Source organism: Poecile atricapillus, chromosome 1, assembly GCF_030490865.1.
Source record: "Poecile atricapillus isolate bPoeAtr1 chromosome 1, bPoeAtr1.hap1, whole genome shotgun sequence".
NCBI lineage: Eukaryota > Metazoa > Chordata > Aves > Passeriformes > Paridae > Poecile > Poecile atricapillus.
In genome coordinates, this window is record NC_081249.1 from 17,203,573 (window position 1) to 17,231,552 (window position 27,980).

The window sequence follows — 27,980 nt, forward strand, 5'->3', positions numbered from 1 at the left end:
TCTTGTCCACTACAGACATAGAATACCTTAAATTGCAGCAAGAAAATAATTCAAGGTAAATGTTAGGCAAATTTTCCAGTGCAGATGATAATGTAGCATTTAAGTAGATTGCCTGGGGCACAATGTAAAGGCATCAGTGGATGCCTGTAATAGATGAAATATCTCTCAGGAAAGTTAGAGGTATGCTGTTTGGGGGACTGGATTAAATAAAGGCCCTTCTAACTTTATTTTGGTTACGATTTTTAATTAGTTTGGGTCATGACAGAGTTCGCTGAGAAAATGTCATTTGGGTTGGACTGGCTAAATAGTTCTGTTTACTCAGATCAACTCTACCATTTTTCTGATTTAAAAAATCTCCAATGATTCAGGCTGACAATTTCAGAAAGTATTATTAGCTTTTTAAAATGAGTTGTAAACACAGATGTCGTTTTGAAAAAGATTAATTCTATTAACTTTAAAATATTGCAGTTCCACAATGTGCAGCTTGTGTTATAGAGCTATTACTTTTCTGGCAATGCTAGGATCTAAGACCTGTGTATTAAAGTCAGATAAACAGTTTACATCCAAAGTTTTAAGCGATGATTTTTCAGAGGTGGTAATTCACGTTAGTTTGCCCTTACATTGTGCTGTAAGGATGCTGTTGCCTCTTCCCTAGCTTCTGGATTTACTAATTTATAAACTCATTGGATCTAGATTATTTTAGACTACATCTGAGCCTGTGAAACATGTCCTTGAGGTCTGCACATTCCCATCAAAGGAAGGCAAGATATTGATCGTGCAGTTTGACAGCTGTTCCTTCCCCATATTGTCTTTTCTGGTATTCAGACCAGCAGGTCAGCTGCTCTGGAGACAGTGTAGTGGGGAACACAAAAAAAAGTCAATTGTAGTTGAAACTTGTGAGTTGCTGTAGTTCTGTGATGGCGAACAGAGAAACAAAAAACAAATGTTTTTTGTCAGAACTTCGTTTTCCTTTCAGCTGTTTGTCAGACTGCCCACAGTGCCAGGCCTTCTGTGTGGGATGGTCCTAGATGCCCTTGGTGGGATACAGAGGCCTCACTGGAACACCACTGTTTTCCTTCTCAATATTGTGGTGTTATCGCTTTGTATCTTCATTACTGTTGTCTTGCATTTAATCCTCTAGTTTCATCTCTACAAGGTCAGTTTATTGCTAGTCTAGTTGCAGGTGGTGTTCACATGTTCTGTAAACTAAAATGCCACCAGGAGTGAAATAACCACTTCCTTCCTATTGTTATCTGACAATCAATCTTGCTTTATCAGTAAGCCATAAATTTCTGTGAAGATGGGCACTAATCCCACAAGAGTGAGTCAGTCACCTAATTTTGTGTACCATGATTTTAACATCAAAGAAGTGAATTCTTCAAGGTGTAAACCATTGAAAATACAAACAGGGTGGGGAATACCCCAGGGCTGTGTGGGACTCCTCAAGTTGGGAAAGCACATGAAATGAGCACTTCCATGGCCTTATTTGTTGATGTCTACAGTTCTGTAGAAGGGGACATGGTCAGTGTTTCCAGGCCAAAGAGAAAGTATTCTTTCTGACCAGAGAGCTAATGTAAAATTAAGGAGAAATCTGTTAGGAGATTTGACAGGCATTTCAGTGAAGACACCAGTTTTGATTGCTCCACATTTCCAATGGTGAACACTGGAACATATGAGTTTTTTTCAAGGAAGAGGGGAATCGTGTATGCAGGTATCTCCCAGATAATAATTGGGCACTTTAGACTATTACAGTATGCCAGTTCTTCAGTTGTCTTAATGAACAGTCAGCAGCGTAAGTAAAGCAGAAGTTTTGCCTAGGGACCTTTCTAGGAATATTTGTCTGTGGAGGCTCCAGGAATTCTAAAGTTAGTACTTTCTTCTTTTTAGTCAAAACTCCTACTCACTAATAACATACACCATTACCATGCAGTGCCTTTTCCAGTTAGGAATATGCCTTAGCATTTTGTTTTTAATGTGGACTGCTGCTTTTTACTTATGCCATGCGAGAGCTGTTAAGTGTTGAAATTTGTAATTCTTTATTATATACCAAATTCTTTTGAGCTTAAGAATTATAGCATGCATCATATAACTTATTTGTAACTGTCACAAAGTTACAGGTGCTATTATTTTGTGAACTACGGAATTTATAGTTAGCTTGGTCAGAATAATTGAAACTACTGTAACATGATCTTGAGATTACTGATACTGAAAAACAGTATAAAAACTGTAAAGCTTCTAGAATATTCTGTGCTTTTCTTTTGTAATTTGAGAATAAAATTTAAAACCATGCGAGCTTGGACATGCAAATAAACTGAGATGCCACAGAGGACTCAGTTTTAGAAGTCCATGGGAACTCTCTCAGTTCTGTTTTAAAACTCCTGTTATTCTTGGAAGTGAGATACTGAAATAGATTGAAGATTGTAATTGGTACAGGATCAAAGACGGAAACTGACATGCAGAGAGTTGAGTTTTGTGTGTTTTCATCCCAGAAAAAGTTTAATCGGCATATATGGGGCTGATGCTTCTAAATTGCTGTTACTCCATTGTTAAAATTGAGTGTTGCTTTCTTTCTAGCTTATCTTTCAGCAAATTGAATACTAATGTTCATGCCAGTCATACAAGAGTGTATTGAGTTCAGCAGCATAATCCAAAAGCAAAGAAATCTTTCCCTACTTTTAGAAGCTTACGCTCAGAGGCCTCAATTTTTCCGAACAGACCCTCTTTTCTACAAAATGTAATTTTTGTCACCAGTAATGCCACCGTTGTACTACCCTGGCACGGTGCATTCACAGCCATGTTCTGGAGGCCTGGTACCTCTGTGTGTGTTTTATTAGAGCAGATGTGGTGGGTGGTGTCAGATGCCACTTAGCCCAGTGCCTGTCTCTGACAGAAGCCAACAGTCAATGCCTGATGCAGAGTCAAATAATAGATAGGGTGGTCCATCCCTTGAGCTTCAAACTTTTTTTGGTATGAAGAAACCCTTAGCTTATGTAATAAAGTTTTTATGGTGTAAAGTTGTTCTGTCTGGTGTTGGACACAGCATGCAAGTATGGGAGGGTAAAATGATGATTCTCCTCACTACCCTCACCCCCTGGAAATCTAGTGTAGTCAAAACCACAATATTGTATTTCTGTATCAAATGTCCTTTTAATGTCAGAGATACAATAATAGAAAGATAATATTTTTGTTTTCTTGCATATCTGTCCACCTTTCTATTATGTATAAGAATGTGTACATTTCTTTTGTAGCCACGTCATGAATACTTTAATGTACCAGTGTACTAAATGGCTTCATTCATCATGCATGCAGAATTTCAGAGGAGATAGACCTGTGACTTACTCATGACAGAACATTGTCATCAGCTTGCTGAATCCAGTCATCCTGAATCTAATAGAATGCCACAACCATTCTCTGCTGTTGTACTTTCCTCTTCCCCCTCTGTTTTACAGTGTTGTCTCTTCACATGTCTCATTTCAACAAAACTTGTGCTTGTTGGCATATGGTTTAACTTTTTTATTGTGTGTAAGCTTGAAGTCTTATGCTTGAAAGTTCCATAGCATTTTCTGAGCTAAACATCTGTGTACTGCAACACCTATACTCTAACACTGGTACCCATGTTTATCTTTTAAATAGGTTGTGGTGGTATTTAAACATATACATAAAGTCTGTAGGTGAAGTTAAGACCTACAGAGAAAGTAGTGAAGTATCATGAAATGTGTATACACACAAGTACTGAATGATGCTGAATGAAATTCTACCTAGACCATGCATCTTAATTAAAGGTGCAAATAACACTATCCCTTTCTGAAGACTGGCACAATAGTGTGACTGACCTTACAAAAAGGAGGGAGGCAGAATTAATTATGTCAAAAATAATAATGTGTAAATCTGAAGTTAAAACACTTGTATTTAAATGTGCAGAATGCTCTTATGAGTAATTTAAGTTACTGCCACTGAAAGAGAGAACAATATCATTGTTTTCCAAATGAATAATGGAATCATAGAATCATTAAGGTTGGAAAAGACCTCTAAGCTTACTGAGTCCAACCATTAATGGTTAGGATTGGAAAGTCCATTAACAGTATACTTGCAATGTGCCTTCTTACACTGGCATTTCCAGTTTTAAATGCAGGCTGCCTTGTGTATTGGAGCACTGATTCTGAAAATTGTTTCCGTGAATTATCAAGGAGGTGGTTACTAAAAAGAACCACAAACAAGCCAGCTCCATGTACTATATGTGGTAATGCACTACCTTCCAAATGTTAAACTGACATAAAAATGGGAGATTTTAGGGTGTTAGACAAAAGATTTGGATTGGATTTGCAGCATTCTGAAATCTTAGAAAACAAGAACATAGGAGTGGTTTTCCATTTCCAAGTTTGCCTTTTTTCTGTAAGCCATTAACAATGTGTTTGGATGTCTGGTTAATGCTGCTTTAGCCTGCATTATTTCATGCCTGTTGGCTTAAAATGCTGTGCATTGAGCTGTAATGAGATGCTGTTTTTCTTGTTATCTGTATACAGCTGCTTGCTTCTAAATGACTAGGTAATGAATTAGCTTTTCTGGCATGTTTGAAATAAAGTATTGCATGCACTTTTGTCTCATGTGAATGAATTTTTTTCCTCATCAGTGTTCTGATATTTCAAATTTGTGTTGTTTGCCTTGGGTGATTCTGAGCTGCAGGTAGTGTGTAACACTGCAGAATGTTTTCCATAAGAATTGGATTAAATGTTTGACACTTAGTAAAACAAATAATGTGAACAAAATAGAATTAATTCTATTTGTTTCTTAAAAGTAATAATTACTGAAGTTATTCCTCTAGCAAAGTGCATTAGCTTATAAGGTGTTCCTTGAGATCATATTGTTGATGAGCACATAAGAAGGCACATCTGTCTCAAGGTTACTGCTTCAGTAATAAAAAAAAAAATAAAATATATCTGAGTTCTATGGGTGATGTATCTGTGGACAAGTAGCTAATGTCCTTGAAACAGGTTGCTTTTAATGGTTAGCCAATGACCTTGGTTTACTTGAAGAAACTTAGTGTTTAAGTATATGCCTGCTGAAAATAATCTCAGACTTTGAATTGGCAGTGAAAACAGGAATACTAAACTGCTCTAAAAACAGTGGCAGTACCGTTCTGTATTTCTTCCTAGCTGTAAAGAACTTTATTTTCAGGTAACTTTGTAAATATCCTGTTGCACTCTTGAGTAACTCTTAAGTGCCTGCTGATGTCTAATAAATTTAAAATTGAAAAGTGAATTTATTTCAAATGTTTTGAAGACCCTGAAATGCTTGAGAAGTTGTATTCTTGTAGAATGCTCTTGAGTTCTGGTGCCATAGTCACTTAACAGTGTAGGATTTCTTGAGTAAAATGCTTTGGTGGATATGGGAGGGGTGTGTCTTCTAAAATGAAGGCAACAAAGTAACCTGGGAAGATAATAAAAAAGTTATAGCCATTTCTTCATTCAGGTGCCTCCTTTTGGGGATTTGTTAAAATACACATGTAAATCTTTAATCCTGCTATCCAGTCTGGCTTTGTCAAGGTCACTGCAGTTCTAAGAATATTTAAATACTGCATCAGTGGAGGGAAAAAAAAACAAACCAACACTACGTCCAAGTATCTTGTTTTCATATTTAACTTATCTTTTTATTGCAATTTTTATTTGCTGCTGGATTTTAGAAGCCATCTGAAAATGCTGAGATGGCCTGTTCCAAGCTCTGACTGACTTTTGAATGAAGTTGCCTTAAAGTATCATAGCCTGTTCCTTCACTGCTGAATCACCTTATACATGACCTGAATGATGATAGTAAACTTGATCATTTTGTGCCACATAATCAAGGTTGATAGAGAGAATGTTCTGATGTTATATGCAATGTTTGAGGTATTTAATTTTGTGTTTTACTGACATTATTTTTCTAATAAATATTTGCAAAGCAGTTGAAAAAGAATCTGTTGGCTGCCTTAACTGTTATCTGCCTTTTTTTTCTGCTGCATGACATATCTTGTTTTAGGATGCTAAAGTAAGTTTATTCATACTCTTGATATTAAAGCTTTTGTTTCGATATGGACACAGTATCCCTCCCCTTTTATTTAGGAAGGCATTGTTAATAGTTATGGAAAGGCTCAGCCTAATGTTTCTAATTTAAACCATTTATTTTCAGATTCTATGGAAGTAATGAATACAAACCTGATGATAATGCTTTGGAATTCGGTATTAAACAACTTTCCCTGAATCTAAGGGAAGCTTTCTAAGATTAGAATTAACCTAAAACGTTATGCCTGTTATAGAATAATAAAATTCCTGTCCTAAAAAATCCTCCCTCTTTGAAAGGAATCAATTTGACACCAGGCATACCAATGTACCATGACCTGGTTTTATGCATTAAGCATGTTATCACTGTATAAAAAACAACAAACCAAAACTTTTATAAGGATCTTAAGGGATACTGTATCTTAGTTGCATCAGTAGTTTCATTCACCCATTTATTTGTATTCCCAAACAGATTTTTGAGACCCTTGAGACAATTTACCAAAAAATTGACTGACTCCATTGCAAGATCCTTCCCCATCCCTTCCCAGTTCCTACCTCTGTTACTCGGCTCTGATTTGTACCCTGCTGCTACATCTGAATTGTTTTATTTTTATTATGCTTAAAGGCAATAAAATCTACCAGCTATTCCTGTGAACCATGGCAATCCAATTAACAGCTCTGTGATAAGTGCAGCTAATACCATGTTTGCAAACTGCAGTGCTTCCATGTTTTCGTGTCTTTTCAGCTTTCTTTCAATTCAGCATCTTCCATACTAACTCATGTACAGCACCACTCAGTAGAAACTGTTCATTTACTACTGTCTCACATTTTCCCTCCATAGGAAGCAGAGACCCCACGTAGTGTACTTGAAGAAATTGGATTGACATAAATCTTCTCTTCAGCTGATGCCATCTCAGTGTTTCATACTGTAAATGTTCACTGCCTTCATTGTAATGTTTAGCTAATGGTGTAAGATGCTGTTTGTCAGTATTACTGTTTTGCTAAGCTGCTTCATTCAGGCCTACAAGAAAAATACTTTTTTTTTTTTTGAAAAGGGAACAAGAAACCTAAGCTCAAAATTTATAAATGAAAGGAAATTAGATTTAAATTGACTCAGTGTTTCCCTTCACTGCAGTTATAGGAAAATTGCATTTGACTTCGATAAGTCTACTTTTTTTAATAAGTAAACTTGACTTCAGGAAATAAATATATTATTATGACATAAGCATAGCCTACCTAAATGAAAAGAAACTACATGGACAACTCCAAATATGAAATGTTATGGTGTACAAATTGTGTTTATGCAACCAAAGAATTTGTTCATCTACATTTTAGTCACCATTTGTGATTATTCTGCTTATTTCAGTTGTTACATAAAGATTGGAAATATCTGTTTACTACTGAATTTGTCATTATACCAAAGAATCCTGCCAGGATCTGCATATCAATCTGGTAAAAAACTGTTAAGGTGATAACTGCTTTTCTAAGAAAACTGATCAACTCACTAGACATGAAGGTGTATTTTAGTGTAGCTACCTTGAGCAAAACTGTGCAAGTTATTATACTCCAAAGGGAATGCTTGGAGGAGAAAAGGAAAACTAGCCCAGACTGAATAAGGAAACTGTTTTTAGGTCTGATATTAGCTTGACCATGAACACAAGAAAGGAGGTCAGCTTTCTAACTGAATAGAGAGATGCATAATGAAAATGGAATACTTTTAAAGATGGGAAAGAAGAAGCTTTATAGAAGGGACCTTTTATTGTCTTTCAAAGTCTACCAATTAATTTGTACTTATCGGTGTTTTATAGTTACGCTTTATTGGGTGTGTAGGTACCTTTAGGACACACTAAGTGTCAAAGTCATTTAACTGCTTTTCTTGATCAACACATTACACATTTGACACATCCCTTACAATACTCCTGCATGATGTATAATTGAACCAACTAATTTGCAGTGAGAGCCCTTAAACATTAGATTTGTATAGTATATTCACTACAAATCATGTAAACTGATATCCAGTAATATTTTGACACTGAGCAGACTCTCAGTAATTATGAACTGAGCCTGTTTCACTTGCAGAAATGTGATCCATGTGTAGTTTTGAGGAGAGGGGAGTTTACACCTGGGAGTAGCCAAGTTCTGTTGCCTGTCCCCATGGAGGGGGGTTGTCCCCGCCCTCTCCACCCAGACACCTTCCCTTAGGAGTTTTGGCTTGTTCACCTGAGTAGTGCCATGTTTTCACAAAGCTTAGCTCCAGCAGTGCTTCTGGCAGCTGGAGAGTGGGTTCAGTAGTATCCAGCCAAAAGAAAAATGCAGTGTTGCTACTTCTGAGGTCCCTGGTCCACACCCCAGCATCAGTCCTTGAGGCAACAGAGCGGCCAGCTGGGGCTGGGCTGTGTGTGCTGCTCCTGTGGCGGTAGCTGGGTGGTGCCTGTGAACTCAAGCCATTGGAATTTGTCCACGGATGCCCATTCTAGGACTTACCCCACATTTCAGATGACCAGAGACTGTTTCTGTCCCAGGGCATTTCTCCAGAGCACAGCAGGCAAGGATAGATGAGGGTAGAGGGGGTAGCAAAAGGACCCTGTGTGTGAGATTGAAGTGGTAAAATGGATTTAAGTCAAAGCAGAAGCAATTTTATATGTATTAAACATGTTTTTAAAGTTTACACTGTCACTTGTATGTGCTTGGCTGGATTAAGCTTCGTTGTGATTGTGACAAACTGTTTGACTTCTGTCTGTCACATTGGTTTAGTTGTAATAAATGTCCATTTTTACACCATTGCTGTGTCTATATGTAATTAGTGCCTGTATTCACAGAGGAAAGAAGAGGCTACTCAGTGCTGGCTTAAAAAAAGGGCAATTTTATTACAGTGCTTAACCTGTTCTTGAGCACTTCATTAAAAAATGTTGAGGATACTGTGTCCAAGTTTAGTTATTTACATCCATTTAAATTGCAGAGAAAGCAATAAATTAGCAAGTTTTTGGAAAGCTTGCCACATTAAACATAAAATTTATTTAAGTGGATGTTAAATTGATGGGGTAGTACCACTTCATTTGAAAATTAAACCACATGTTGAGAGAGATTTCTGGATAATACAGACTGAATATTCAGCTCTTTTCTCAGAATTCTGAGCAAGTCAATGCAATGTTTACCATCCTGGTCTCAACCAAAAATATGTCAGATGAATCTGTTCTCCACCTTTCTAAAAGAACTGAACTGCTTGATATTATCAGCAAAAGCATGAGGAAAAATGAACATCTTCAGGCATTGAAAGTAATTTGAAATTAAATTCTGGTTTTTGAATTTCCCATATTGTGGGGAGGGATTGGGGGGGCTAAAGAATAAGTAGGAATTTCTGGATTGTTCAGGCAAGTTGATTGTTGTCTTGAGTGTCTTCAACTTCGCTGATTTAAAAGTCTTTAACTTGAAGGGGCCTTCCTAAACAAACATCTGCAGTTCCTCTTGGGGTAAGGCCACAATGATGGCCACCCTGTGGCTGCCTCTGTCAAGTTCCCACGTACCATGGGTTAGGTTTGTCCAGTTTGCTTTGCAGTCTGTCCCATGGCTCAACAAAGTGTTACCTGTCCATGTCACACCAGTTTTGGTTTTCAGCCACAGATACTGAGTTCACCTGATACATCAGTGCTGAGTAGGAGTATATGTGGAATAACTGGGGTTTATTTTAATTACAAGCTTACAGTGAAAGCAAAATGAGCTGCACTCTTTGGATGATGTAAGAAAGTAAATTAAGCTTTTAGGTTATTAACTGTCATAAACTTTCATCTTTCACTTTTTGTAAGAAGTGCTGATCCAGGACAGGAAGCAATATCATCTTTTAGCAGGCTCTTGCATGTCTTTAGAAAAAAAACAAGTTATTTAGTGCACAGGAATGTCACTGGTAAACTGGAGGGCAGTTTCCAATACACTGAACGTGCTAATGCAAAACTGGATGTAAAACGGCCATGCTGCCATCACAGGGTATAAAAGTGGGAGAGGAGTCACTTGGGGTGCACTTTGGACAATGTGCCCTATACACAAGGGCTGGGGCCAGAGAGGGAAAGCCTTGTTGGGCGTCCATAAGAAATGCCTTGCATTCAACACAGACACTTGCCATCCCTCATCAGCCCTTGATGGGGGTTTGCAGGGAATGAAATCCCACAGAAGTGGCTGGCAGCTACAGCTGCAAGGGGGCAAGCCCAGTTCCCTGATGCCTTAATTCTGCTGGGCAGCAACAGTGCCTATGCCTACAGGGGTTCCCACTGCCTTGCCACTCTTCCCCTTGTGCTGCTGAACAAGGCAGCGCTGCTGCCTGCCTGGGCTGTTCCTCCGCCACTGAAGGGCAGAAGCAGCCCCTGCTCCCCATCCTGACTGGAGTGGGGTGTCTGGCAGGCCCTGGCTCTGCCACCCTGAACCTCTGTGAAAATGCCAGAATTACTCCAAAGCACCTTCGTGATCCCTGCAGAATTCACAACTGAATAAATGGATTTTGAAAGCTGCTGCTTTTAAGTAGTCATTAAAATAAAACTTGGTTCATATTAATCCACTTTATAAGGTCCTTTTCTGTGGAATATGCAGAATAACATATAATGGGAATAGGCTGTTCCATACAAATTTAAATCCTTTCTGTGTTCTTCTGGGGCTTTTTCCCTTTGGGAAAGAAAATAATTAAGCTTAACATTAAAAAACTTCTAGTCTGTTTTTCTCTCCAGAATAAAATAGGGCACTCAGATAATAGAAAGGAAACACAAAACCATGCATATAACACTACTTAAGGTTATGAAGCAGAGAAGCAATACTGAAAAATATGAACTCCAAAGTTAGAAAACTGGTGGAATGCCAGATTTCATGCTAACGAATGCATAACCTAAATGTCAGATCTACAGCACTCAAATTCTGTGTAATAAACCGACGGTGTGTGAAAGTGAAGGGCAATCACAGCTACCAGTCCTACACTGCACAGGTACAGCCAGCGCGTTTGGGTCCAGACCTCAAGAGAAACTGAAGTTTCAGCCATTGTAGAAGCAGAAATACAGTATACTTAAATTTTTACATGCATTTCTGAGCAAGTTTGATTTTTTGGTTTGTTGTGGTTTTTTTTTTTTTCTAATACAGCCACTCAGCTTCCCAAATCCTGTTGCAAAACTGTGGAGAGACAGGGAGCCTAATTACCCATGGAATTCTCACATGGTTGTTAGTGGGCACTTAGTTTCTAATCTCATGGAGACCTGGTTTGCTTTTTTCACCTGACTGGTCACAAGTTCCTACCACCCACTCCACCACTTCTACTTGAGCTGGAAAGCTGATTTTGCTGGGATAATGCTCTGTGACATCTGGCCGTGTGACTTGGGGTGCACAGTGTCTGCACAGGCACAAGCCAGCTCTCCCCCAGAGAGCTGTGGGAAGCAGGGCAGCCCCAGGGACTGGAGAATGGAAACAGCAAGCTGGTGGCGAACTGAACCAGAGTTTGCCACATGCAGTGCAAGTGACCCAGCGAGACAATTGAGCATCTATAAAAAAACAGAAACCTCAGGGAAAATTTGTCTCCAAGGTGTGGTGAGAAAAAGGTGCATTATAAGAAACCGGCAGTAACAAATTTCTCAAATGGAATTAAAAACTTAGTGCTGTCTATCCTTTGAAATACGCCTTTTAAAAAAGTTATTTCAAAAGTTATGCTAATTCATTACAATTCCTACATCTGTTAATAACTAAAACATTTAATCAAATTAACTAAGCTACAGCTCTGCCTACAGTTATGACAATATATAGTGAAAGTCGGGTTTGAACTGAACGTCACTTTTGTTGTATTACTCCATATTGGACAAGTTACACATGAAGAAAGAAGGAAAAACATATTATCAGCATGCTAGGTGCACTATGCATTTAGAAAAGCAAAAATATACATATATCATGTCCAGAAGCAATGTTCACTCGATATTAACTATCCTGGGGAAAAACATTCTTGCTGTGAGGAATGCTGTTGGTAAAGTTCAGATACTCAGATTTTCTAAGGGAGTTTATGTTACATTGCTGGGAGTTGTAACAAATTCCTATTTGGGAGCACTTCATGCCTGCTTTAGGCTTCTAACCCACGGGGTCTGATCGGTTCTCTAAAGGCAGGAGCCCAGTTCTTTGGAGAGGCTAAAGACAGGGAGGTATCTCTACAGACCATTAGGGCACCTCACCTTTGGTGCCACAAGCTCTCTCCAAGTGTCTGAGGACACTGAGGTGCCCAAATTAAAACCTGAAGATAAGCCAAGTAAAATACAGTACATCTAACAGCACAAATCTTTTAAATAAAAGTGAAAAAATACTGGTAAGGATTTATCTAACTGCAGGTACTTCGTTAACATAGCTGTCATTTCAAGAAGGTTTCTGTCCCAATACTTTCATTTTTATGTACCCTACTCTTCACCTTGGCCATAGGAAAGCAAGGAAGTAGGGTGCCTTAAACTATTTGTAAAATAAACCTAAAAAGGCTCTAAGTCAAGTCCTTTTCTCCCAAAACCATAACATATTCTTTCATGTATAGACCCTTCAGTTTCTTCATCTACTCTGCAGCCATCTTGATTGAGCCTTCCAATCACATCTTTGGTTCCCAGATGGACACTTCCCACCTCTCCTGCACAAGTTAGGCAGCTTGTTTTCACCTACAAATGGTGTGCAACCAAGAGGTATGCCAAGTATTTCTAACCTCACTCAAGGATTACAGTTCTATGGTCTCCACTCTTTCTTGGGGATTAAGGTACTGAATAAACTGATTGTTTCTCTGTGTACTTTCTACTTGGTTTTAGTCTACTGCAATCCCTACAAGCAGTCAGCTCAGCAGCTCAGTCAGGGCAGAGAAAAATCCAACACTCATGACCAAAAAAGCTCCTACTGGGCAAGTATTGTACAATCAAACATTGATGTCTTTGAGATCCCTTTTCTCCAATTCATGAAACAATTATATTTTCTTTGTCTAGAAAGCAGTATCCAATAAACAGATGAAAAATACAAATGGCAGTCATCTACACAGACCTGGATCTGCAGTGTGCCGGGGTGTGAATTTACTGCAGACTGGCTGTTCTGTACTAACTCCTTACAGGAACAGTAAACACTTAACATACACATAACAGAAATAAGCATATACCAAAGAGGCTTCACTTCTCTATTTATACTCAGTGTGCATCCAGGTGTTGCAGCAGTTCAGAGGGACAAGTAGCTAGAGTACTTGACATTCACACCTTCTATAGGACTTAAAACTTTAATTTTCTCAAGCTTCGCACACAGTAAACTATGTTCCTTTATTAGGAAGAAACATTTTAATGTGCAAGAACACTTTATTTGAAATTCAAATATATCTGGTGCCCTATTGGGAAGATTTCTTTGTCAGCTCTATTTTTATCAATTAGTGATTTCTGAAAGTAATTCTCACTTTGTTTTGGGAGTTTCACTATTTTTTCCTCTGCTGCTTGATCTCTTTTTACCCCTGCTCCTGGATCGAGAGGAACTCCTGCTCCTGCTCCTGCTGCGTGTCCGACTGTGACTCCTGCTGCGACTGCGGCCTCTCCTCTTCCTGCCCCTGCTGTGAGACCTCCTCCTCTCTCGACTTCTCGACCTCCCCGACCGGCGCCGCCTCTTGCTTTTGCGGCGATTCTTTTTTCTCTCAGATTCTCCATTTCTGCGGTAGGAATGGTCAGGGCTCGGGCTGCCCCTTCTCCTGGACCGGCTGTAATAGTCGTCACGATGGCTCGATCTGTTTCTCCTCTCAGAGTTTTTAGACAACTGATGAGTCCGTTCAGGAGAAATCCGTATGTCTCTATTAGCCTCCCAAAACTCATTGTTTGGATTTTTGAATACATGAAGAAAGTTGCAGTGTTTCCCTCTTGGACACTTCTGTCTTTCAAATAAGCCTGCAACAGATTAGGGTTTGCTTTTTTATGAACCAGACCTGTTCAATCTCTTTCTTCATTATGTACCAATTGGAAGAAATGTAATAAACTGAATTTTGCTTCTCCAAACAGAAGAACATGCATCTGACTACCTATCAATTTAACTCACACAATATTAATTTTCATTGTGTACTTTTCTTAGAATTAGCTTTTTAACAGCTATGAGATTTGGTTTTAGCTTAGAACAAACTTAACTTTTCATTTAATTTCATTAAATTTTATTTACCTTAATGTAAGAAGGTAAATCTAGATAAGTCACATATTTACTCCTCAGACCTGTTGATAGTCCAGAAACTGCTACTGCTTCTCAAGAGATAAATTAGTACTTCCTGGACTTTCACCTTAAGATTATTATTTCCAAAGCTAGAATCCAAACCTTTTTTCTAGACCGTGGTAAATCCACTAGAACAATTCAGACACTTACATGACATGGTGTAATACTCGCTTTCTTTCCTGGATCTACAAGCAAGTTAGCACATTTGTCTTCCAAACAGAAATGAATACAGCATTAGGCAGATCTGAAAGCAACAGCCTAATCCCTCTTTTTCACTTCCGTGAGTAAGTAAGTACTCTTTCACATATTCTCTTTCCCAAGACTCACCACATATGGCAGTTTTCCACCTCGTCACAGGACAGAATTCACAATGAAGCTGTCTGCCTGCATACCATCGTCCACTGAACAGAGCCAGAGCTGCCTGACAGTCCTTCTCCCTTAAAAAAGTAAAAATAACAGATGGCATTACCATCACATAAGCATTTCAGACACTCCTTACCAATTTTGGGCTCCCACTACAGTATGAAAATGAACTGCATGAATGATACAAACACTTCTTTTTCGTTACTCAGCTCCAGAGTTTGGTTCTAACACTTGGTAAGACTGTGAGTACTTACGACTGGTACTGGACGTACACATTTCCTCGCAGGTGAGGCTCATAGTTGCAACTGACCTGAGGGGATGGAAACATGAAGTTAGGGCATTGGGAGGTTTATGCTGTACCGCAGCTCACACATTCTGAGATGGGCAATTCTTATTTATGACAGTTCATCCATATCAACCTAGAGATGATGTTTTTCTGAACGCTTAGTGTTAACCAAAAAAAAAAAAAAAAAAAAAAAAAAAGCCTTTCTGGCTTATGTTTAACTGTTTCCAGCATTATGCTTTGATTAACTCTGGGACCTTGGCTACACCTAGTCCACAAAAAAGCTTGTACTCCATTGTCTTGCACTTGTCTGGGCCAACCCTACTGTGCAACAGCCAAATCCTGCTCTGACAATTAGTAGTATCCTCACGTGGAAATGTGGGATTCATTACAGTAAGAGACTCTAGAGCAACACATCTTCACTGCATCCCTGTGAAATGGGACTGAGAAGCTGAAGATGCCATTTTTCACTGTACAGTTCTGAAAAACCTTTTTTTGTAACGATTTAGCATTCAAAGTATATCTAAAGCTCTCAAAAATATACAAATTACCTTTGAAAATTGAAATGCTGCTAGTTATAAATAATTCTGAGACAGGCAGGTCCAAGCAGGTGGAACCCAGTTCTCCAGGGCAAACTGTGGTTCCAGCCTCTGTTGCTTGCAGGTCTCTTCCAAAGTCCACAGCAAACGAGGTTTAGCGGCTCCTCTCATCCCTGAACCCTGACTGACCCTCGGGGAATACCTCTTTGTATGCTGGAGCAGCAAAGGGCCACGATAACAAGCACTTGCATAATTAAGTATTTCAGGATAAGGAGTCAAACTAGAGATAAACAGTGTCAATACAAGAACAACTGAGAATGATTTTACCATAGACATTTTTGGGTAGGAAAAGAACCATAGTGTTCTAGGGGAGTGTTTTATCAGGATCTTCCAGATTCTGGAGCAGCTTCCCAGAAAAAAACAGCCAGAATAAAACCTTGGGCTACACTGGAAGTCAGCTGAAAGAGAGGTGTGTATAATCTGATTCTAAATGGTCACAGAGTCTCAGCTCACTCACAGTTAAGATCCCTGCAAGCCAGCATGTCATTCTGAAGAATCTCTAATGTAGAGAAAATGTGCATGAGAATCATCTTGCTGTTGCACAATTGCCTCAAAAGCCAAGGAATGCTGCACTAACAGTCACAGGGACCCAAGCAGGTGCAGCTTAGCATACCTGCACAGAAGGATAGTACAAAGCCAAGGACCTGACACTGCTGATAAGGCTTTTCAATCCATGCTCCATAGGGAATCTGCATCCTGTCTTCTAGTAGAGGACAACCGGCTGTTATTCCATGAGTCAAAATATGGAGGGGATGCTCCACTCCTCCAAACAAGTGAAGGCTTCTTACTTATAAAGCTCATTATACAACTACTGGAAACTCACTCTTTCTACTTTCCTCTTGCTTGAAATGCTAATGCCGTCTCAGTCCTGAGGCAGCTGTCAGTAGATGAACACAAAAGAAGAAAAGGCACTATGTGCCTCCTGGTGACTGCAGGAAACCACTCAGGAATGGCAAGCGGAAAGGGAAACTGCAATAGATTCTGATACAAGGAGATTGCACATCCAAGCTGCGTATTTTGGGGCAACATGGGACTGTTAATACACATCATTCATCTCTGAGGTCTCCATTTACAGATCCCTCTTTATCCCCGTAAGAAGTAACAATATAAATGGGAAAAAATCAGTACAAAACACTGAGCAAACCAAATGCACAAAAAAGATGGATGACGAATCTCAAGACCATTTATGTAACTTACCTTTCTATAATTCTTCCTACTGAAATACCTGCTATATTTTCAGTTCATTGTAATCTGATTTTATTTTATTCAGCCAGTCCTGAAATTACATTGTTTAGGTGTACTCTCCAAATACATTTCATACCCCCACTATTTCATTCCTCAGGCCCAAATACAGTAGCTCAGATGTTTTTATATTGTCTACCAGTCTTAATGGATCCTCTAAGGCTTAGCACAGGATAAGAAAAGAAAGGACTGTGAGATAAGTGGACTGTTGAGGGGCATGCAATATAGAAGTGCAAGCTTTTGTAACACTTCAGGGGAATGGGAGAGAAGATTCACCCAGAGTAAGATGGTGCTCTGTAAGAACAGTGACAAGTTTCCAGGTGACATGAGAGATGCACAGTTTGTTGTAAGGACACTGCATAGTTCCCTACTGTACACAGGGTTTACCTGGGGCATGCTGAACAGATTTCTCTTGAGGCTCATAAACGGCACTTAGATGCATACCTTGAATTGAACCACCTTCCCCACATTCTGAAATTCGGGGAGCACATCCTCATAGAACTCCAGGAACTGCTGGTAGGTCTCCTCATCACTGTACTCCAGACTGGCATCTGTGTCATAGTCGTCTCTCCGGCACTGCTCCATGCCAAAAGTGATGAACATCCCTCGCACGAGCAGTGTCTTGCTAGATGTGGGGTAGTTATGCTTGCGAGAACACCTGGACAGGTGTAGTGAAGAAAGAAAAGAGGAAAGATTGGCACTTTCAGCAGAAGACACATTTGTTGAAGCTTCAAATATCTGTCATTTTCAGTTACAGTTATTATAAAAGAAATTCCATTAGAGGAAGATCAAGATATTTCAATTAATAAACCAAATCTTTCGGAGTCAGTTTGTACATAACCTTAAGACTTCCTTACTGCCATTAACAAACACATTCTTGCTTAAGAAAGCAGAACCACAAAAACTATAGATACCAGTGTCACAATGAGGGCTGAATTTCTTTTAGGCTACTAGGGTTAATGTGTTCCCATTTTCTGAAGGGCTTAAAATATTGTCAGGAGTCTTTCTATAAAGAGATTTTAAAGCAAGTCCCCGCTCTTCTTTTTGCAAACTGAACAACTTTTACTGAAGTTGTTCTTACCGTATAGGGGTGGAAAGCAGGAATAAGGCAAGAACAGCACATTTACACCTGCACCTGGATGCATACAAGACTGGTATTTTTCCACTTCTAACAAAAAAAACCCCAAAACAACCCCAAAACAAACAAAACCAAACAAAAAAAAGCAAACCAAAAATGAACAAAACCCCCCTAAACCCCAAAACCCTAAAAAAAAAAAAAAAGCCACACCAAAAAAAACCCAAACAAAAAAAGTCTTCTAAATCAGTTCAATCTTAATCTGCATCTTCTTGGCAGCCATGAAAGTATTACATCCCCCTCACAATCCATCATATTCAGGCTACCTTGCTAATGCTGAAATACCATTCTCCCCTAGACACCTTTAGATTCAGTAAGAACACAGATGTTCTCCATGTTTATTTCACTGTGCTTTATGATTCCCATTCAATACGTCCCCAAGCAACTGGGTCATGCACTCTCCAACACATTCCTTCTCTTCATGACATGATGAGAGAAACATCCAGACTAGTCTAGTCTCTTTATGTCACTGGACAGCACAGATGAACTGCAAGGGAGGTCAGGTCTCAAAATGGACAATTACAACCCAGACGTCAGCTAGGAAGTTTTTCTACACCCAGTCAGTCAGAAATGGACCCTCACCTTCTGGTTGACCCCTCAGACTTCAAAATGCCAACAACAACAACCAAATAAAAAACAAACAAAAAATCCAATCTCCAAATCCAAAACTAAACCAGGAGACCATTAATTTGATGATTATTATTTTTTTACATTTTAGAAGCTGCCTCCTTTTGCTGTTCAATTTCAATAATAGAACACAAAATAATAAACCCACCTAATATTATCTGTACACAAAATTATATATTCACATGACAGAACTAAAGGAACCCCATGGAAAGTGAATGACCCAAGAATCCCATATTACTGCAAAATGTTAGGGTTTGAATTACTGGTGAAATTGGTAAACTCAGACAGTTTTAGCTTCTGCAGGACGTAATGAGCTTTGACAAGATTCAACAGTTATTTGCTGATAACACTAGCTTTTAATTTTTCACATCTCCTTCCCACCCATCCTTCCAGTCCTACCCTAGCTGTACCAGTCCTTCAACTTGCAGACAGCACCAAACATTAAAATGACCAGATTATGAAGGAAGCAGGTATGTGAGGAAAAAAAAAAGGAAGATGAAAGAGAGGTAGCTGAGATCAACAGGGATGAAAGAGGAAGGGCAGAATATGATGTTTCTCAGTACTTATTTTCCAAGGGTTATTCATAGTTCAAATGCAAAGTTCAAAGCAAAACTGAATTTTATGCAATCCATAAATAATCAACGGAGGTTATCTCCATTAAAGACCACTGAAACAAAAAAAAACCGGAAAAGATTACAAAGACTACTGAAAAAAAATGCTGTCTGCAGTGACATAGGCTGGTGAAATTTTTATTATGGAATTCAACACATATGTCAGAATAGAAAAAAAGATGTGAACTTGAAGCTTCCATATAGTTGAATTATCTTATAATTATCCACAATATACATCACAGTAGAACAAATTACTCTCAGGATAAAGGAAACTACAATAGCTACACCACACGTTTCAGTGATACAAGTTAGTAAAATAACCTCGTAAGTTTTTGCTGAGGGTTCATGTAATAAATATAAGAGTCCTTCCCTGCTAAGCTGTTGTTTCTTCTTAGCACAAAAAAAAAAAAAAAAAAAAAAAAAAAAAAAAAAAAAAAAAAAGGAAAATAAAAAAAATAAAAATCAAGGATTTTCAAGCCAGAAGCTGCATTTGAGACATCATTGTTCCTGGTCACCAATAAACATGTAGTCTATAAATTCATTTATACTTCTGGCTTCCTCTGTGTCCTCTGGGAACAAATTTGCCATTTGTTTCATGTAAGAAAGTATTTTCTTTTTCAAAGCTGGTAAACGTTCTGAGACACCTGACTAAACTGCAAATAATCATTCCCACCCTACTTCTGAGTTTGCTGTTCATCTACCACAGTCCTCTTCCATCCCCCTCTTTGAAAGCAGAGTCTGGACTTGTCAGTCACTGTACAGAGGTGTTGCTCATCTCTCATTATCCTGATGAGCTTCTCTGTTCTTGCCTTTTACAACACTTACCTCCTTAGATAAGGGTACCCTGTCAGTGTAGCAGAACCACAACTGAATGTATCACACATTTAAATAGTGAGAACCCTGGAAGCTACCTGACAACTTTCCCAAATGTGCAGATTTACCTTAACTTACTTTAGTCCCCTGGGGATTTGAACATGTGCAAATCAGAAAATATAAAAAACTAGCATCTGACATATCAGACCTGTACTATTAACAGACCATATACATTCTGTCAGAATATATCTGTGCATTAGTCTAAGCTAAGGAAAACTCAAGTCTGACCAATGTAACCAGAATGCAACACCAATAACATGCCATAACAATATATAGCTCAATTCCAACCAGGCAATGCTCTGCTCTCAATCCACATCCAAATACACAGAGCTATTTTATGCAGCAATTTTTCCTCAGTTTGCTTATGACCTAATTAAGTTGCCTCCTTTTTATCTCCCCAACACACTTCTATCCTGGTAAAAATTCAATGGATTACCTGTCTCCAAATCGGCAGGAACCTGTTTTAATATAAAATGGGCAATTTGCTCTATCCTTCTCTGTTCCCAGATTCTCTGGGGGCTCTGGGTTATGCCAACTCACACCATTCTCCAGCTGTGGAAGAAACATTAAAATAGACAAAAGTTAGAAAATAGTAAAGAAACGGACTGCCAAAAATAAAACTTAGCAACTGAATTCACATGCAGTTATGAGCATTATGTTTCTACAAGGCAAGCTGAGCCTATTTAAAGCATTTTTTTTCAAAGCTGCCCTGTGCCTTGGGTCTCACTTTATACACCTGTGTCATGGTTTAACCCCAGCCAGCAGCCAAGCCCCACAGAGCCATTTGCTCACAGCCCCACCAAGTGGGATCAGGGAGAAAATGGAAGGATAAAAGATATAAAAGTCATGCACTGAAATAAAGACAGTTTAAGGAAAGCAAAAGCCAGGCACAGAAGCAAAGCAAAACCAGGAATTAATCCACTGCTTCCCAAGGGCAGGCAGGTGTTCAGCCATCTCCAGGAAAGCAAGGCCCCACCACATATAACAGGGACTTGGGAAGACAAACCCCATCTCTCCAAATGTCCTCCCTTTCCTCATTCTTCCCACACTTTATATACTGAGCATGATGTCAGATGGTCTGGAACATCCCTTTGGTCAGCTGGGGTCACCTGTCCTGGCTGTGTCCCAACCAACCATGCACCCCCTCCCTCTTCACCAGTGTGGCAGTATGAGAAGCAGAAAAAACCTTGGCAGAAAAGGCCTTGGGTCTGTGTAGGTCATGCTCACCAGTAACAAAAACATATCCACATTTTCAACGCTATTTTAAGCGTAAATCCAAAACTAAGCCCCATACTAGCTACCGTGAAAAAAATTAACCCTACCCCAGCCAAAACCACAAAATCTGGCAGAGAAAAAGCTAGGACTGTTTACTTCTTTCTCTCTGCAACAGCCCAAAGCTCAGTAAGCTCATCATTATCACTGTTACGTACATCTAGAAAAGGCTAAAATAAAAGTAACCTGCCAAAGGACAGAATTTAAAAAAACATTAAATTCATAGGTAGCACTGGAAGTAAAAGTGTCTGTACTAATCATCTTGGGTCATTAAGATTTTTATAATTCAAAACCAGGTTGCAAGCCTTGAATGACTACAACCAAGACACATATTTAAAAAGGAATTTTCATTCTAACCAAACAGTCTGTAAAGCTGCCTGGCCCGAGTTCTCATTTTAAATCAACTGAAAATTCTTTTTATTCACAAGCAGCATTTGACCCAGCTACCAATTCTGTTCATGACTTGCAGACATAATTTTCTATCACCAGAACAGTCCTGTTATGTCAGCAGTAACTGAACCCTAAACTGATACTCTGATGCAGTCTCTAACATACCACATTTCTGACTATTCCTTTGCAGGCACAACTGCTAATGCATCTTGAGCTCTGGGCAGGCAGCAGTTCAGAGCAGTTTCCTACCCATCTTATGAAACAGATTCCCTACCTAAAGAATTGTTTAAACATTATTTGGAACCAAATTAACTCCAATGTAGCTTATGGCAGTCAATAAACAATGGATAACCAGGTTAAAACTTATTTTTCAGATTCATGCAGTGGTTTAATCAGAGCAAGAATCTTCACAAATTCAACCATGTGACAGGGATAAATTAAGCCAAATTATTCTTTAAGACAATTTCTAAGATTCAAATGAAAACTGCAGTTTTCTTTTCTACACACTGCCAGCTTGAGATCCATGCTCTTCCAGGCATCCAAGCAGTCAAGCTTCTCCCCCACTTTTTCTTTTCCTTAAGGATCTGCACCCTCCTCTACTACTGAATCCTCTTATTTAGAGCCTGAAATCTGCTTTAAAAGACAGGTTTATCTTGCCACCCAGGACTGACAGATTTATTTAGAATTACAATTCACAAATGAGCCATCATGCACACTGTTTTTTAACAGCACACAGCAGTATTTCCAGGTTCATTTTGACTCAGACCTCCAGAACAGTCATCAGCATGCACAACTGCACTGCCACCAACCAGCCAGAAATATGCTTAATTATGTTCCACCCAGTAAATAATTGTGTACAGCTCATGCAAGCCACTATATATTAAATTTATTCAGGCCATTAGGTTCTCGAGAGCAGATGGACAGCATGCTAGAAGGCAAACACTTGATGGAAATTAAATTACTTTTCAGTTCTTTTTTCAGAAAGTCTCTGAGCATACCTGGCTTTCAGCTTGATCCAGCATCCTCTGCACAGCTGCCTATAAATGGTGCAAACACAGGACTAGTAAAAACCCTGAGGACACGCAAAACATCTGGTTTCTTTAGTTAAGAACCTAATTTACAATGCTCAGTGATTATGCATAATGAAAGTGTGATGGAGTTTGCTTTAAAAACAGGAGATTTACTTTCGGCTCTGTAGCAATTCAGGTACTACAAAGCTGTTAAAGGATACATCAGACAAGACCTTCACGTAGATGATTTTCTAAACTAAATGATAGACAACATAAAAGTTTAATTTTCTTTTTTAAAACTATCATTGAACTATCAATGCTTAAATCTATCTCCTGCTCTAATACACTGCCTGGTTACAGGTAAGTTTAATTGTTTAATTAAATTGTTTAATTCCATGAAATGTTTTAACCTGCACATTTTATGGAAAAGACAGAAAAATGCAATGCTTAATGAGCCTCTGTTAAAGCAAGACATGTAACTGGTAAGAAACTTAAATAACATAAGCTAACCATATCTAGCCTTCCAAATATAGGAAAGCAATGAGGATATTCTTTCCCTTCCTTTTTCTAAGTGGGCTGAGCAAAACAATACCACTCTCCAAAACTGGCTGCACACTATTTCTAATAAATTGTTCTATGGACTTCCTAGAAAAAAAGACATTTAAACATAATCAATACTAGAAAATATGCTAGGACTGGTTTAATTTGGAAGAGAAATAATTAAATTTAGAAAGAACAAATAAAAATCAAAAAATTCAATTCAAGATGAGGACTCAGACAGCATCTGGTACTGATCACCAAGGATGTCAGATAGTACCCACCCTAGTAAAGAAAAATGAAGCAGAACAAACAAACAAAACTCCCCAAACCACACAAACAAGAAAAAAAAAAAAAGCCAAAACTACTACTTCAGTGTCTCCAAAAAAGCTTCAAACCACCTGCACCCATCAAACCAGAAAAAACTACTTCCTAATTTTAGGGAGGGAGATTAGTTTTTCACTTGTATCACTGTTAGAATATGAATAAATTGCTGTTTCAAGACACAGGCAAAACAAATGAAACAACTTTCTGTTGCTAAAATGGGTGGCTCTGCTCCTAGGTTGGCAATCAGTTTCCCTTTGGGTGCTTGTCATTGCTCTCTATGAGCCAATTTAACTCACTATCCTCATAAATAATAACCCAGAAAAACACAAGACAAAGAATCCAATAACCAAACGAAAAAGAAAGCTGCTTCCATCTAGTTCAGGGACACCAGTTATCCCACTGAGGCCTTGGGCAAACCCAGACACAAGGACAGAGGGGAGGAATAAAATCCTGCTGTTATCATGATTCAACTCTCTCCAAACTGTATCTCAACCCTAAATAAAGGACACGAGCAGAGTTTTCTCTGCCTACTCTGCAAAGAGAGAAATGGACACTTGAACACCAGAGGAAGTAATACAAGGAAATACAAAAGGAAATACACTAACTGCTGTTCTTTGGCATCCCTCATTCAAGTGTTACATCATCAGTGGCACAACCAGCTATTAACTACAGAGAATCAGAACTGTCTGCTCATGGCTCTTCTCCTGCTGTGCCTATCAGACACAACTGCAAGACATTTTCCAGTGAAATGACTGGAAATTTTGTGATTATGGAGAATCTAATATGACCAGATCCTAGAAAGCTGCGATCACTCTTCAGTGGCAGTAAGAGGCCAGTCCTCACACTGGATTACTGTATAGGACATCTTACATCCAGGGCACTGAACTTCTAAAACTTAAGAAGAATGTATCATTAACAGCAATGTTATCAATGACTTGCATCTTCAATATAACTTTTTATTCCACCCAAGGAGCTCTGAAAAAAGATACGTCCTGTTGGATGAGTCAGGTAAAGAAGAGCTGTAACACATCTTTTGATTAAGAACTGTGTTAAGGAACAGCAGCAATGTACTTCCATATTCCATATCCTCTTTGGGCATTTTCTTCAGGACTGACTGTGTTCAACTGGGACATTAAGGAAGGATTATCTTTAATACATGATGCAGAAAGTGCACTTATCAGAACCTGCATTGGCACAGTACCTTTGTATTTACCTGACATAAACAATTACATACTGTGAACAACCAGATGCCTTAACAAGAGTTACCAGTGTATGGACCCCCTGGATACTCTTTAAGACTGAATAATGGTTTAGGAACTTAGACAGAATGGGTTACTTAATGCATTTGCCAATTATAACAAAATGCCTCTTCAACACGTGTAACTGTTGCATCTGATCATGTCACAGGATATATAACATGTATATCCTCCCACCACCAGGAATCACCTCTCTCTCTCTCTTCTCCTGTTGCTTCTGCTGTGCCACTTCTCTCTCTTTTCTTTGCTGCTCTTCCCATTCTTCTTTGATCTTCCTCTTTATAATAAAAAAATAAATTAAGGAACAATACTTTACAATCAAAGTCAAAACTACCATGTTGTATTACAACTCCTTCACCATTACGTTTTCATCCAGTCACAAGCAACTAAATCTCCGACAAAAACTCTTTTAAGAGTTGTTGTTTTCTTCTCTTTTCAATTTTGCTTTTTTATACAAAAGAGTGGAGAGTCTATGCTTTCAAACACACGAGCATTATGAAACATGGGTCCATCACAAAATAATAAAAGTCATTACACTAAGTCTACCTTGTTGCCAAGCACAACTGTAAAGTTTTACATCTTTGTACCTCTTCTTCTTCTTGGCGCTTTCTTGCAGCCTCTTCTTTTTCTTTCTTTAGCTTGAACTCTTCTTGGGCCTTTTCTTCTCTCAGCAACCACTGCTCATGTAGTTTTTGTCTACCAAAGAAACCAGACACCACTTACACCACCAACTTAAGGACTACCCACAACTGATGCAACTGATTTAAATACAATTCAAATTTTTTACTACCATAATAACTGTAGCTTATCTAATCTTATTTAAAACAGAAAATTCCATAGGAATCACTCAGGCTTTAGAAGAAAGGACTGTATAGCCTGACATATTCAATAAAGATTGTGTTTCACATATTCAAACTTTTCAAAGTACTAAAATGGAATTGATTACAAAAGTGTTTATTTCATATATGCAATTTTCTAGATTTCTCACCTTTCTGCCTCAAGTTTTTTTTCTTCTTCTTCTTCCTCCTCTTCTTCCACTTCTTCCTCTTCCTCCTCAGACACAGATTCATCTTTTTCTGCAGCTTCTGAGAAAATACACAATTCAGTGCATCTACATAACTGCATGCTACAGCCACAACAAGTACACAAAATGATATCTTTAAGCAAAAAAAACCCAAACAAATCACTTCTAGTTCCACTGACAGTACCAAACATTTCAGTTACCTGAATCCCTTAGCTTGGCAAGCGCCTGTCGCTTTTTTTTCCTCTTCTCCTTCTTCAGAATAGCTCTGTACTTTTGATGGCTGAAGATGAGAAAACATTATTTATGTTAAAGCCAAACATTTACCATACCTGCACTTAATTTCCTTCACCAATACAAAATTCCACAAACTGCAAAATTAACAGGCATTTATAGGAAACAGTAACTCAACAGCAGCATCTGATGTGACAGTGAAATCCGTAAATCTGTGGCTGCGCCGTTCAGACTTGCATGTGGGCAGTAGCAAGAAGACACCACAGAGGGGGTCTCATCTTTTTTGAGCTCTGCAGTATTTGACATCGTCACCAACTCCATGAAATCTCCTTCAGCTCCTGAAACTTGCTCATTAGATAAGAGAGGAAAACTTGGGGATCTCTTACCCTACAACTTTGGTACACCTTTCAGCACATTCTAGTCTCTTTACAGGACATGAAATTTCACATCCTTTCTTTTCTCCTTTGATATTCTCCACAAGCAGCAGTCTCAATGCACAGCTAACAAAACACACTCCACAGCCCCTACAGACAATGTTCAGCACTGCTCTTCTGCTACAGAAGCTTGGTCAGACTCTTCCTTGCTTGTCTGATGGCTTTGAACAGCTACCTACAAGCAGCACCATGTTTTCACTATGGTTAAAATGCCTCTAATGTCTAAAAGCCTTTTTACATCAAGCTCTTTTCTGTCAAGTTTCATTCTACCTTTCCTCTTCCTAAGCAGGTCAAAGTGGAGAAGTAGGAAGGAGGGATTATCTTCAGCTCTAGTCATTGTGCCACACCAAACGCTGATGGGAGATGGAAACCTTCCCCTTTTGGAGCTTTTAAAAGATTCCACAAGTGTAACTCAGCCAGCCAAAACTTCACTCACATCTCCAATCCTGTTCAGGATTGTTCACATCCTCACCACCTGCACACCTCCGTGTGCCAAGGTGACACCCCGGTGTTTGACCCGGCAGCAGCGCCTGCCCGCAGACCCCACCTGGGCCCTTGCCTCTGACCCGGCCAGCCTGGCCGCTTCTCACCTCGTGTCCCTGCCTGAAATGGATCGTATCCCTCAGTAGGTGCCTGGGGCTGACAAGCAAGAAGCTCCTTCCCAGTTCCCTGGAAACTTCCGTTTCTTGAAACCCAAGGAAGGAAGGAAGGGACGGAGGAACTCCCCTTACTCCCAGGCCAGCACCCGAGGAGCTGGGCACACATCTGGCGCGCAAGGAGCAGCGGAGCCCGAGCGGCTCCAGGGCTGGGGTCCGCCTCTCCCTGCAGCCTCACGACACCGGAGCGAGGCCTTGGCAAACACCACGACCGGGGAATCCCGTTGTGAGCATGGCTGCTCTGGCCCACAGCCTCCGCGCCGGTGCTGGACGGGCTCAGCCCGGGCCCGCACACGCCGCTGCTCCTCACATCGGCCAGCGCCGCCGCTTTCTCGGCCTCGGGCCACGGCGGCCCCGCTCCCCGGGTTCCGGCCGGGGGCGGGACCGGCAGCGCCCCCCGCCCGCGGCTCCGCCGTCTCCGGCCCCGCTCGCTGCCCCCAGCGCGGCGGCGCTCCCGTCCCGTGAACCACGGAGCCCCGTCCCCTGTCCCGCCGAGCCACGGCCGCGCGGAGCTGCGCCACTGCCGGGCCCGGCCACGGGGCGGCCTCAGCCGCGGCCGTCATGCGCTCTGGAGGTCCCGGCCAGGACGGGGCCGCGACTCTCCGCAGGGACCCGCGGACCCTCCCCCTTGCCCCGGGGCGTCCCGGTCCCGGCCCGGCCGCGGCCTCACCTCGGCTTCCCCAGGGGGGGCTCGGGCGCTAACATGGGCGCCGCCATCTTGCGGTGCAGACGGGACGTCACGTGACCCCGCGGCGGAAGGGCGCGCAATCGGTTCCGGCGGGCGCGCGCGGGCTCGGGCGCGCGCTGTGCTGCCGTGGCTGAGGGGCGGTGGGACCCAGTGCGGCACCGAGCGCACGGAAAGGCAGCGCC

At 40.1% G+C, this 27,980-nt stretch overlaps 2 protein-coding genes across 6 annotated transcripts in view; one reads left to right on the forward strand and one right to left on the reverse strand.

Annotated features, from left to right (window-relative positions):
• The window catches only part of AP1S2 (adaptor related protein complex 1 subunit sigma 2), a 30,794-nt gene extending 21,979 nt beyond the window's left edge, over positions 1 to 8,815 (forward strand). The window contains exon 5 of one of the 4 annotated variants that reach the window (XM_058852828.1): positions 6,874 to 8,815. In XM_058852828.1, coding sequence (XP_058708811.1) covers positions 6,874 to 6,921 — 48 coding nt within the window. In that variant the 3' untranslated portion in view covers positions 6,922 to 8,815. Of the gene's footprint in view, positions 1 to 3,248; positions 6,414 to 6,873 lie in introns of those variants that run through there. The other 3 variants (XM_058853080.1, XM_058852911.1, XM_058853001.1) reach the window with 3 other exon arrangements.
• Positions 8,816 to 8,875: 60 nt separating this feature from the next.
• ZRSR2 (zinc finger CCCH-type, RNA binding motif and serine/arginine rich 2) lies at positions 8,876 to 27,856 on the reverse strand. Of its 2 annotated transcripts, none has more exons than XM_058852727.1 (11): positions 27,781 to 27,856; positions 25,990 to 26,069; positions 25,754 to 25,847; positions 25,353 to 25,461; positions 24,956 to 25,042; positions 22,634 to 22,672; positions 20,410 to 20,525; positions 17,172 to 17,385; positions 14,858 to 14,913; positions 14,568 to 14,677; positions 8,876 to 13,927 (listed from the first exon to the last, which is right to left on the reverse strand). In XM_058852727.1, exons 1-11 carry the CDS (start codon positions 27,825 to 27,827, stop codon positions 13,446 to 13,448), a joined length of 1,434 nt encoding a protein of 477 aa, XP_058708710.1. In that variant the 5' UTR covers positions 27,828 to 27,856; the 3' UTR covers positions 8,876 to 13,445. The 2 variants fall into 2 exon arrangements, with proteins under 2 accessions (XP_058708710.1, XP_058708624.1); XM_058852641.1 differs by having other exon boundaries at positions 25,754 to 25,850.
• Between the last annotated feature and the right edge of the window lie 124 nt (positions 27,857 to 27,980).